The sequence below is a fragment of the Sceloporus occidentalis genome, unplaced genomic scaffold (genome assembly GCF_023333645.1).
Source record: "Sceloporus occidentalis isolate IW3139 unplaced genomic scaffold, rSceOcc1.0.p SCAF_44, whole genome shotgun sequence".
NCBI classification, from domain to species: domain Eukaryota; kingdom Metazoa; phylum Chordata; class Lepidosauria; order Squamata; family Phrynosomatidae; genus Sceloporus; species Sceloporus occidentalis.
In genome coordinates, this window is record NW_028317024.1 from 411622 (window position 1) to 424828 (window position 13207).

Consider the following 13207-nt stretch of genomic DNA (forward strand, 5'->3'; position numbering starts at 1 on the left):
CAGAGTCCCACTACTGAACGAAATCCATATAACAGTGTTTTATAAATAAGTGAATATCTTATAAGACATTTTTATAACAATGTAGATTTAAAATAGTTTTTCAAAGAAATAATGGAACCAATTTATTTTTTGTGAGCACACACGTTTCGATGGACGTGTAGCATATTACTCCTTGTGGGCCACCCTAAAGGGTTCTTCTGGTACAGTTCGGCTGGTGAGATTTCGTCTCACCTCAATTTATGTAAAACTCTACTAAATATTTTATGTAAAAAAAAGACATAGCTGACAATGATGGTTATCTTCAAGGATCTGTAGACAGTTAATGTTTATGACAATATAATACATTTAGTATGTTTCTTCTTTGTAGTCACACACCATTTATTCATAGAACCAAATGTATAAATTAGAAACTAAAAAAAAACATTTTTTTTAAGTTTAAAGGGTATAGTAAACCAACAATGTTATCTTTTTTAAGATATAGAAATCATTTTGGTGGAGACCCTTTTCTCAGAAAATATCAGCTCTGACATTATCCAACAATGTAGTTCTTCTGATTTAATCAAAGATGTAGTTGACTGAAGAATGCAATCAGTGTTTTTGTGAATGATTGTGATCTGAACACACAAAGTGGTCTATATGCTAAAAAGTCAATCGAGTTAATGTATAAAATAGCTATAACTTGTTTATAATGAATGAATTTAGCTATGCTGAAAGCTGTCATAGCGACCGCTCCTCAGTAAGGAGGGCCAAATGTGTACTGGTAATTATAAAGTAAATATCTGATTTTGAAGCATTAAAAAAGTTATTGCACGTTTTCTGTATTTTTTAGGATGGCAGCTGTACAAGGATTGATGGACAGACTAGAGAACGCCGTCCTTCGTCTTGAAGCAGCCCTGTCAAAGTCTTACCCCTCTACCTTAACAGACAGTAACATCGTTAATGGGATCAATGGAGGTATGTTGCCAGAGCCGGCCTTAGGCGTTGTGGCGCCCTGTGCGGACTACTCCTCTGGCGCCCCCCCTTCACTACCCCCTCTGCCCCTTCAAACTACCCCCTCTGCCCCTTCAAACTACCCCCCTCAAACTACCCCTCCCCTCTGCCCCTTCAAACTACACCGCCCCTGCCCCTTCAAACTACACCCCCCCTCTGCCCCTTCAAACTACACCCCCCTCTGCCCCTTCAAACTACACCCCCCCTCTGCCCCTTCAAACTACACCCCCCCCTCTGCCCCTTCAAACTACACCCCCCCCTCTGCCCCTTCAAACTACACCCCCCCTCACTTACCTTGTTGCCGGAGTCCTGCGGTGAGAGCGGGAGGCATCCGTCTTCTCGCTCTGCCGCGGTGCCGGCATTTCATGAGATGCCGGCACCGCGACGGAGTCACGGAGAGTGAGGGGCGTCGAGCGGTTGCTGAGAACTTCACGAGCAACCGCTCGGCGCCCCTGCCTGGAACTTAGATTAAAGCATCGGGTTTAAAAAAAAACCGATGTTTTAATTTAAGTCCCGGGCAGGCGCCCCTGCTACCATGGCGCCCTGTGCGGTCGCACAGGTCGCACACCCCTAAGGTCGGCCCTGTATGTTGCAATCCTGGAATGCAATAGGTCTGGAAAAATGGAAGAAAATAGCTTTGACGTTTTCTTTTATAATAGTGTAAACCGAATTTCATAGCACTGGCAGTTGCCATTTCAGATAAATCAGAAATGTTGAAAAAGCTTGTTTCATTATATGCTTCAGTATTGAAACTTTGTTTTGCTGTTCCCTAATATTGTTACCTGTTCCTAAGCTATATTTAAAAAGTAGAATTTATCCAGATGATATATACATATATACAATATGATTTATACAATGGTTCAATTTCCAATTACTGATATTTCCTTACCGTAAAATCTTGGATATAATATGCATCTGTGGATGATACACAGGTATAACTTTACACTTAATTTTGTAGGGAAAAAAATACCGTATTGGCTCGAATATAGGCCGCACTTTTTCCCCCCACTTTAAATCTTTAAAGTGGGGGTGCGGCCTATATTCGGGGTCTAGCGCCCGACGGTCAGGGTTAGGATACAGATCCCCCGCAGCGGTGCAGGGGACCTGCATCCTACTCCCCGATACGCTCAGACAGCCTCCCCTGCCAGCACTTTCCACGGGGGTGGTGCCGGCAAGGGAGGTTGTCTAAGCGCATCGTGCGGATGGTCACCGGCTGCGGAGGTTGTTTACCTGCATCGCCGCAGCCAGTGACTGTCCGCACGATGAGTTTTACCTCTGCCCCCAAGACTTACCAGAGGAGACTCCCGGATGTCTTGCGGGGCCGGCGGGGGACATCTACGCAATACGCGTATACAACTTCCGGTGCCGGCACATCAGCTGAGTGCCGGCACCGGAAGTTGTGTACGCGTATTGCGTAGATGTCCTCCGCCGGCCCCACAAGACACCCGGGAGTCTCCTCTGGTAAGTCGGGGGGGGCAGAGTGGCAGCATATCTCGGGGTGGGAGGAGGAGGACAGTGGCAGCATATCTCGAGGGGGGAGGAGGACAGTGGCAGCATATCTCGGGGGGGGGGGACAGTGGCAGCATATCTCGGGGGGGAGGACAGTGGCAGCATATCTCGGGGGGGGAGGACAGAGTGGCAGCATATCTCGGGGGGGGGGGAGACAGAGTGGCAGCATGTTTTTTGGTGCTTTTTTAAAGAAAAAACTTTTTCTTTAAAAAAGCACCAAACTTCTAGGGTGCGGCCTATATACGGGGGCGGCCTATATCCGAGCCAATACGGTAAGTGCTTTTGTATAAAAGACACCCACTAGATTCAGTCGCTGGTTGATGATGGGCTGATCGATGATTGTAACAGACAGCAGCTAAACTGGAAGATTTATTATTATTATTATTATTATTATTATTAACTTCATAGGAGCACAGCATTCATTGTGACTCAGTCCCCACAAGTCTATGGGGACTGAAGTCACAATTGTTAACCCTTTAAAGCCGAATTGAAGGGGTTAATGATTCACCATGGCTCTCATGGAACGATTACTCAGGTACAAAACATAACCTCCTTTTCTGGGCTCTTGAAAGGTGGTAAATTGTGTGTATTATACCCAAGATTTTATGGTAAATAGAGTGGGTCTAGAGAATGCTTAAAGGGTTTATCTAATGTAAATCTTGGGGAAAATGTGGACACCTCAGCCTCCACTGAGAGCTTGGAGCACTCAGTAAAGGCCAACCTTTGGGATGTATGACTTACACAAAGTCAGTGATGGATAATCTGATCGTATTACCCCTTCCCCTACTTGATCATTGGCTGGTTGGGGAGATATTACAATCATATTACTGGGGTTGTTATGTCTGTATGGGGGGGAGGGGGGTGACATTGCTGGGTCAGGAAGAGACAGCTTCTTTCCTACCAAATGTAGAAAAATCTTCCCTTTAATTCTGTTATGTGTAACCCCATCATATTACATACATCATTTTTAAGAAAATGTCAGATTTCATAAATCATTGTTTTTATATATTTTGCAGATGTAGCTCCATTTGTGGAAGCTTTTGATGCTCTGCTAAAAGGGCCCTTGGAAGAATATCTAAAGAATAGCAAGGTCCTTGGTGGTGATGTAGAGACACATGTAAGTAGTACAAGTGGTATTAATCATGTCTACGATTAAGTTCATTGTTGGCACAAAACGCATCATGCATGTTTATCCCCTCCCTCGTTCAGTATTCTGTACTGATGGATGAATAAAGCTTTATGATTCAAAATTTTCCGCTTTCTGCATGGTCAGAGCAGTTGTTGGAGAGTTCCGCTTCTGCCGTTCATGGTAGTCGAACCACAGCAAGCCAGAACCTTGGCTGCCAATATCCTACAAAAATAATATACTTTTTTAAAAGATCCATTATTGTTCTTTTGTATGTGGGGTGTTCTGTGGTAATCTACATGCCCACTGTGGATGGATTAAGATCAGAAAAGCCTGTGATTGTGATCCATCGCAGTCTTATAACATCAAAATATCATGCGTCACAATACATTTTGATTTAACAACAATGGTAATTATAGCCAATAAATATGTGACACACATAAAAAGGATGTGAAATCAACAAAAAAACTTTAATTAAATGAATATTTTGCATACTGAGAGTTAAGATCAATGAACCCAATGACGCTTACTCGGTTCCCTTCTAGAAGGGAGAAATCTTACTTTGGTGTCCTCTCTAATGTCCCTTTTTTCCCAGAAGCTGAAAGTGTGTCCTGTGTATTTATGAAAATATATATTTAAATTGGTAAATAAAATACATTACATACTTTATCTTTACAAATGCACTTTACATGCAGCATTTACATGCTGATAGCGATTGGATAAAAGTGACACAAACCAAGTGGTCAAGAATGCAAAAATGAAAGAAGGCTTTTCAAACAATATGCAAATATATCGGACACAGGAATAATAAGTCATACCTCTCAAGTGATCATCTGCCCCTCTTTTCTCCCCTTATGGACCTCTTTTCTAGGGGCTCAGAAAGTTCCAGGGTATGTATGAAAACTTGTTTGGAAATTCTACTAAATAAATAAAATGTATTAAATAATGTATTCTTATTATTATAGAGTTACACAAACAACTCTTAAAAGTTCACATTAAAAGTCATGGTAACTCCACATCTCACCAAACTCCTTTAAATAAAAGCATCACTCTTGTGTCATTTGAAATATTGGAAGGTATGTAAACTTTTCCTCCTGGTACGTTATGCTTGGATTAATTTGCCGTTTAAGTGTTGTGACAAATCACCCATGTAATTTAGCTCCAAGATCAATAGCGTACTAGGTTTTGATATTGTTCTCAAGGGTTGTCACACTATCAGACTACTACCAAACCAAGCAGAATGCACAGCTTTTATATTATTGTGTGCTATTTTTGCACCCATGTGGGTGGCCCTCAATAAATCTTCTAAAAGCAATAAAATGCTAACTTTGGGATCCATTGTAGGAAAAAAACAGCATGATGTTCCAACTCTTCCTTTTTTAACAGCCAGGTGCTACCACACTACTTTGTCACCTACAGTTTACTCTCTATATCTTTAAGGTACATTTAAATGCGCTTTACACATCCGTGCTAACATGTGGCACATTCTCTAACTACCTCCCTTCCCAGCAAATGAAAGAATAATGTGTGTTTGGCCCAGCATCTGCTGTCACAAACAGCTTGCAGGGCTTTTTTCAGAAAACACCTGTTGTGTTGTAATGTGCTACATACCTGTTCTTCCTGAAAGACCACCAATGTTGGTTACATTTTCTTCCACAGCTGTAAGGGGCCATAGGGTCAAGAAAATACAAAGCCAATTTATATATTTTGTACTTATATCGCAAAATTGTCCCAATGCCCATGGCTTTAAATGTGGACTCTCTCAAGGAACTTGTATCGGTGAGAATATTCAACCTACTTCATCTGGAAAAAGATTCAAGCACCCTAGCAAGAAAACCTTAAAATGTCAGAAAATAGTCGAAGAATTCCAAACACATTTTAACCGCTAAAGCTTCCTATAATGATTGTCTGCTACATTGGGAGTTTGAATGAGAGCAGTGGTTTGAATTCACCAGCTTCAAGTTATTCAACAATATGAAGGGCCAGTATATCTGAGAACTTATTCGGCCCTGTATATATGTTATTTTCATAAATGTCACCTTGTAAATTTGACCTTACAGATATGTCCCTTCATCATGTTTAGCGAATCAGTGAGTTCAAATAGAATTTGCTTTTTTGGGGAGAAAAAAATTCCTTTTTAAGATCAGTTTTGCACACTGGTACATATATTTAATACTTCTATGGCTGACAAACATTTGTTGGTATGGAATTCTAATGTCTCAGTCTATAGCACTTCAGATGTCAATGTGCATTTTATTCTACATGATAAAAAAAATCGGGGGGGGGGTCTTTGGTTTTATGTCTCTGGTACACCCATACCAGGTTACATGCTGTCACGAACAGACCTGTATGTAGACTGGCTCTATCTACCTCATCAAGTAATGCATTAAAGCAGCTGAGGTTGTGCTGAGTGGGGAAAGATGTGTTTGCTAAATGATGCGCTTACTCTGTTATGGTGCTTTATGACACAAGTGGGGTTAAGGATTGCCTTGCTTTCTGTTTCTCTCCTCTGACCAGTAGTTATGTCACACAGAGCTTAAGATCTGCTGAACTGGAATATAGAAGAGTCAATTACTAGCTTGCAGTCAGCAGAAATGTAAACAATGGAACCCAAAATCCAGCTTGCTACTCTTTGTTCTGTTAAACATCATCCATCCTACTAAGCACGACCAGCCTTATTAAACAGAAAGAACCTCCTGGGATGACATTATGGACTGAGAACAATGGTGAAAACTGTATAAACCATTGTATAGAAAAACAGCATTATATCCAATTATTTTTCTTCATACAAATCATCCTCATTGTACTTACAGAAAACCACAAGCTGATTTTAATATTCAGGCCACAAGGGCACCAGGTGTCCATTCATAACCCCATTTATACAAATCTTAACTTGGTCTTAACCTAAAAGGATCTTGTCTATGTGCACCAAAGCAATGCAACCACTTTATAGGCACAGGTACAGGAATAACCAGATTGTTGTAAGCTTGTAAAGGTGATGACTCTTTTCTTAGGACAGGCCAACCGACATGAAGTAATATTCAAAAATAAATAAAAAGTATGATTATGGTGTGTGTTTCAGTGATGTCCCTTCATAGAAATATAATAAATCAAGTTAAAAAATGAAATTTAATAAATGATGATCTCATCATCTTGCCAGTGGACCTGGGTATGCTCAGTCACTAAATGTCCCATGCCCAATCCTTCTCTGAGGTAGGACAATTTATATATTGGGCATTAATGCTCTGAACAATAATATTCTTGACAATTTACTTTTATGTTTTTCATCTGTGAACCAGTAGCTGTTCTGGTGTTTATCAGAACTAACAGGAACACCTCGTAGAACCCACTGAAAGTTTTTATGGCCTGCAGTGAACTGTTTAGTTCGCCAAATTATCATCTTAATGGCTAATTAATTCAAATTCAAAGTGAATTAAATATACTTTTAGGTTGTACAGTGTACAAATTAATGTATAGTGCCATACCACATGACCATGACCAGTGTCTCGTAATGACTGTTGATACGTAGAATATCTAGACCTCCATAGTTTTGTACATCGAACTGGCTTTAAATAATCCACCAATAACCAATCGGTCACTCTTGCTGGAGGGATTTTAGCCAAGTATGTATGGAGTGCCAGAGCCTCTGCCCTATGTAGATATTTCCATGGCCTTCTTTAAATACAATTTGTTGTATTATATTTGTATGACTATATTAGTTTATTTCTATGACTTGGGAATAAACTTGTAATTAATTTATTGGCGATATGATTGGTATCTTGAATTTAGATGTCCCAAAATATTTCATCGTGAATGCAGTGCTGATGCTGCAGTAGATAATAAGTATTTTACACTTTTATGCTTATTGGATAGATTTTTCTCATACATCAACTATTTCTTTATAGTTGCTTTCTTAATCTCGTTCTAATGAGGACATTATCAGTAGGACATAAAGCGATCACTTTTTGTGTTAACGTTTTTCTAAAATAATAAGGGTTGTAAGCTAAGTAAGCAGAAGTAGCTTAAACATGGAAACATAGAATTTGACAGCATTCAGCCCAATTAGTCTGCCAATTAGTCTGCCATTATTTTTCATGCTGTAAAGCCTCAAAGCTTGATCGGCCCTTTTTTGCTAAGATTCAGGATCGCCTATGCCTACCCTATCCTTTTTTAAATCCCCTTACTGTACTAAACTTGCCTGCCATAGAATTTACTGAGTGTAAATGAACATAAGAAAAGTTCCCTGCGTTTCTGCTACTAAAAAGTTCTTAAAGTGTGTGTAAAACAAAGTTCTTGGGACAGTATACTAAATGTGTATGCGTATGCTCTATACGCACTTTTTAAGTGCATTAAGTGATTTATTGTAACTTTTTGTAATGCAATGGTGTATCACTTGTTAAATATTGCACTGTTATCGTCTATATTGTATGTGACACCTAAGTACTGCACTTTGATAGTGATTAGTATTTGTGAAATGTTAGGTATTATACTTTTATTGGGACTTATACACATTTTGTAGCATAGACTAACAGTAGTGTAGCGGACACAAAGTGTCTTTATCTTGCGCTGACTTTTGTACAGCCAGAAAAGTAGGCCACATAGAGAACTCTATAGGCTATCACTGAACCTCAAACTATAAAACTGCAAAAATGAGTTACCAATTATCCAAATATAAAATTATTGTCATACTTTTCAGGCCTCGCTTGTGGAAAAAGCCTTCAAGGCAGAAAGAGCTTTCTTGCTTTATGCAGCCCAGCATCAGAAACCTCCAAAGGTAAAGTAGTTCTTTATTTACACATTGGAAATTTAAACATATATATATATATATATATATATAATTTTACAGGCATACAAGCATATCAAAGTAAGTAGAAATCATATAAAGCACAAAATATAAAAAACTACATAAGAGGCTGCAACTTTTTACTTTGTGCAATATATTATTGCAAAGCACCATACAAAAATAATGCTAATTAATATTAATTAATAATTAGGAGAAAGGGGCTGTCTTGCTTATTAGCTACCCTGTAATTTGTAAGTGAATTAACAAACCCTTGACTTCTCACAAAAACTTTAACTGATTTTGATAGCATTTTTATATTTAGTATTTATTTAAATGATGTGACAATAATATGTGATTTATATCATTTATAAATTGAAATACATTTCCTTTGTGGTTGTCCTATTTAGTCAGTGATTAGGCATGGAAGTTGGGATGGAAATAAGATTTCATTACAGCAATAAAATCTTGTGTTTATGTTTAATACTGTTAAAAAATTCAGTCTGAGGCCTGTAGTAACTACATTTATATCACGCAATGGTATTACTGGTTCTTCCCTCCCTATGTGATACTTTGTTTTTGTGTCATTAAATACCTTTTAAAAGGAGTGTATTATTTTCAGTTGATACCTAAATGTGTTTGTGTCTATTAATATTATAGCCATGTTTGTAGGAAAATGTAGGAAAGAAATTACAATATTCTTTATCGTCGACAAACATATATATGCCAGTTCAATCCAGCACAAAATGTACAATTTTAAGAAGCTGTTGTAGAAGAAACTCAGTCCGTTATGAATACTTCTGCTTGTTTAATTTGAGATATTTTGGACAAGCGCATCCACAAATGCATGTAGTACACAATATACATACAACAAGCTATAGATCCATATCGAGCAAAACATGTAATAGAGGAGATACAAATAATAAAAAAATAAAAAAAAATAAAAAAAAATTGCTGTGCCCTCAAGATTCCCATCATAGAGGGAACAATAGTTGTGACAATTTTTGGAGTAAGATACGGTAGATCCACAACATTTGTTATATGTATAAAAAAACCAATATCTAGTTACATAAAAAAAGAGAGTATAGTAACTTGGCCGCAGACTTCAGAATGGTCTCATCCGAGCTGTCATGCCAAATGTTGTCCATCTCATAGGGCAAGGGAGAAAAGTCTAAGCCATTACACGGTAGGAGACTGCAGCCGCAGATTGTGGTGACCATAAGAACAATGTTGTGAAGGAGAACTGCTAATTCTTACATTATATATCATGTTATAGTCTGCAGCATCAACATATCCAGTCCATGAACCTTTACGCATTTAAAGGCTTTTACATTACGGCCTCCGATCATATAGGAAAAAATTATCTTGCCTGATCAACTCATTTTCTCTTGCTGTAAAAAATCAAATACGTTCTAGGCAGTGCCCTAGATTACCTGATGGTTTCAGTTGAATGATTTTATGGTTTTAGCATTTCGGGACATTGTGTTTGAGTTTACACAGTAGCATAACCACAATAAGCTATAGCTGCGCCAGCCTGCACCACTATGGAAAAAATAAATAAATATATATATATATATATATATATATATATACACATCACAGTGATATTGTTGGGTTCTGCCTGTACCTAATGTCTAAATCCACACTGTCTGTGCCGAATCAAAACAGGAAAGTTAACAATTAGTTTATCAAAATGCACAGGGATGAGAAAAGCAAATGAAGATGACAGCATATCTGCTAATGCCAGAGAGAAGTAATTCTGTCATTCAGCTGTCTAGACTGTTTGCTTTAGCAATGTAAAGCTATGAATGAACCATTGAGTCACAACTAAGGCACAGCAGCTTTGCAGAGATTCATAGACAGCAGACAGGAGACTGAGAGGATTTGCTCTACTGCTGTCATTTTAATGCCAAAGGTGACTTTCCATTTTGATGCTGCAAAATAATAATAATTATTATTTTTATATTGTATTTTTATGTTTTCATTCACATTTTAATTATTTCTAATCTTCCTTTCCCACTAGAGAAGGCTGTTCTAATGCATAAAATTATAATTCAACTACTTGAGAAAGCAAGGGATACAGTATAATCTATTGCTAAATTATTGTTCACCAGGTAAATTCAGCAAATGTAGGAATAAATGTGATTGTTCACCACATATATGCAGTGGACCTCTGATTGATTTTTAATGTTTAGCACATTTAGAATGTTCACCTAGTATAGCATGGATGCAGTAAACGTCAGAATAAATGACAATGTCCATTAGGCAATATACTTCAGAATACTTTAGAATATTCAGCACATATATATTGTAAGTGTTAGAACAACTTAGAATGTTTACCAGGCATCTGAAATGGAACTCATATTCAATAAACCTTTTGAACTGAGGGTCATCTGGGGAGATTGATCATTATTGGCATTTACACTTTCAATTGCTAAGGGAAGGTCAGGAAGTTGATTGTGTTAGAGAGGGAATCTAAACACCTTTGTTAGTGAAGAGTTTTGCTGATTCCAGTAATTTACTGACACATAATACACTTGTTAGCATGTAATGGGGTCTGTTTCTAAAGCCCATATTTGCTGAAATTCCCTAAGCAATGGTCCATCTATATGTCAAGGCTATTGTCATACAGAGCTATTATCAAGTAGAGCATACAATTAGAGTGTTTCACACTGAATCAGATCAGTACTAGAAATGAATAGTACAGTAAAATAAATCATTTCAATTATTGCACTATAGGTCCTTTTGGTGCTTCTTGTCTGACTCCTGAACTTCCACCCAAGCTCCTGATTGCAAACCCCCATCTCACACAGCCAGGGCTCCCGCACCTTCCCAGTTTTTTTCCTGCAGGGATCTGCCACCTGCCCCTGACCCATTTACACAATTTAATTTAGAAACACATTTTGTGTGGTTCCTATACACATTATTGTAACTTTTAGGGCTGCAGAACACTGTAATACTGTCACACTCCCCAAACAGTATGAATATTTCAGAGGAGGAAAGCAAGACAAAGGAATCCCTGCCAAATAGGGACATTTGGGAACTATGCAATAAAAGCAAGCATATATTAATATTCAGTGTTTTCTCGACTTAATGATACTATAAACTCAAATGAGCCAATTAAATCTGAAAAAGGAACTTCTGACCTTGTATCTGAACTAGATGAATACAATAGATTGTAAGCTTGCAAGAGCAAGGCCCTCTTTTCCTCCTGTATCAGTATATTTTAATATGTTGTTGTCATTTTAAATTAAATTTGTTCAATATTTTCACTGTCCCCTGTTGATACAGCGCTATAGAATCTGCTGGCGCTAAATAAATAAATGTAACTTAATCCAGTTTTGGTTATTACAAACTGAATGTCATCACTTAACACAAATGAAAAAAAATTTGGAACAATTTATCATAGTTGCTATATTGGAGACACATTAGAAACATTAGTACTTTATTAAAATGTTTGCTTTTGTTATATTCTATAATATTTTATTTCTTGGAGAATGTATTTGTTCGATTACAGCTTTGTTTCTTTTCCTGTATTGTGCGTTTTGTAAAAGTGTCGTGTTGTGTGTACTAATATCCTTTTATTAGAAATGTTGTTTTTTCGTTGGTGGGAATATACAGAATCCAGGACCTGATATGTACGATGAAGTTTGTAATACACATCTTTCCAGCCCCCCACCCAGTTTGCACACACTACATCCCGCATGAACTGAGGCTGCGCTGGGAATATGACTCCAGTTGGCATACCGATCTTACAGACACTGTAATAAATTACCGTGCAGAGGGCCTGTTCTGTTACTTTTTATGGTCATGTTCTATATTTGTGTGAGCGATGGGAACAGTCAGATGGCTTTCCTACCTGATATAAATGTTTATGTGTACCCACTAGTGGCTGTCTGGTGTGCAAGACAACTCGGAATCTCTGGGTCTTGCAATTAAGGATTGTTAAGGACAGACATTCCTTTTTAGTACATTTTAATATTAAATGGTCTAACAGAATGATTAGCCTGCTGCCCTGTAATGAAATGGTTTTATAAATAGAAGGAATAATGAAAAGATATGAGAGTTTTTTTAGATCCGTGTGTGACCTGCCAGTAACCTTGTGTTTTATTACTGTTAGCAGTATAAGGCTTTACATGATGTGCTCACCGGAGAAAAAAGTGCTATATAACGGTGTGTGATCAACAAGTATTGCTGCAGCGTGACAGTGAATCATAGAATGCTTTTTCGATCTAGAAATATGGACCAGAATAGATTGGTGCTCAGTACAATGAGTGCCAGGGGTTTAGCATACTACCCATAAACAACCAGATAGGAATCTTGTTGTGTTGTAAAACTCAGATCCTGGTCCTCTTATAATCAGGAAAGCTTTTATACATATCCCATGCGTGTTTAAATTCCCTTATTGTATTAACATCTACCCCTTCCACTTTACGTACCGCTCTGTCAGTCAGGTTAAACTTCCTTACATTACATCTAAGCCTTTGACCCTCTACCCAAAGGCTTTGATCCCTTGTCCTCATTTTTCCCCTCTTTTGAAATATATTTCCCTCTTGAAATGTGTTAAATAACTCTGTGTACCTGTATTAAAATGTTTTATATCACAACACCTCTCTCTTCTCTCCTCCAAACTATACATGTTTAGATTCTTTGTTCCCGATATTTTTATTCTATAAAGCATTCAATATTTTAGTAGCCATATATTGTATATATATAAATATATATATATATAGATAGATATCGATATAGATATATATATATATATATATGTGTGTGTGTGTGTGTGCCTGTGCAAATTAGAC

General features: G+C 37.8%; 1 protein-coding gene across 4 annotated transcripts in view; it reads left to right on the forward strand.

Annotated features, from left to right (window-relative positions):
• Positions 1–830: 830 nt before the first annotated feature.
• The window catches only part of LOC149289557 (adenylyl cyclase-associated protein 2-like), a 31265-nt gene continuing 18888 nt past the window's right edge, over positions 831–13207 (forward strand). For 3 of the 4 annotated variants that reach the window (XM_089490441.1, XM_089490439.1, XM_089490438.1), the window contains exons 1-3: positions 831–954; positions 3516–3616; positions 8322–8399. In XM_089490441.1, coding sequence (XP_089346567.1) covers positions 831–954; positions 3516–3616; positions 8322–8399 — 303 coding nt within the window. The remainder of the gene's footprint in view (positions 955–3515; positions 3617–8321; positions 8400–13207) is intronic. The other variant, XM_089490440.1, reaches the window with a different exon arrangement.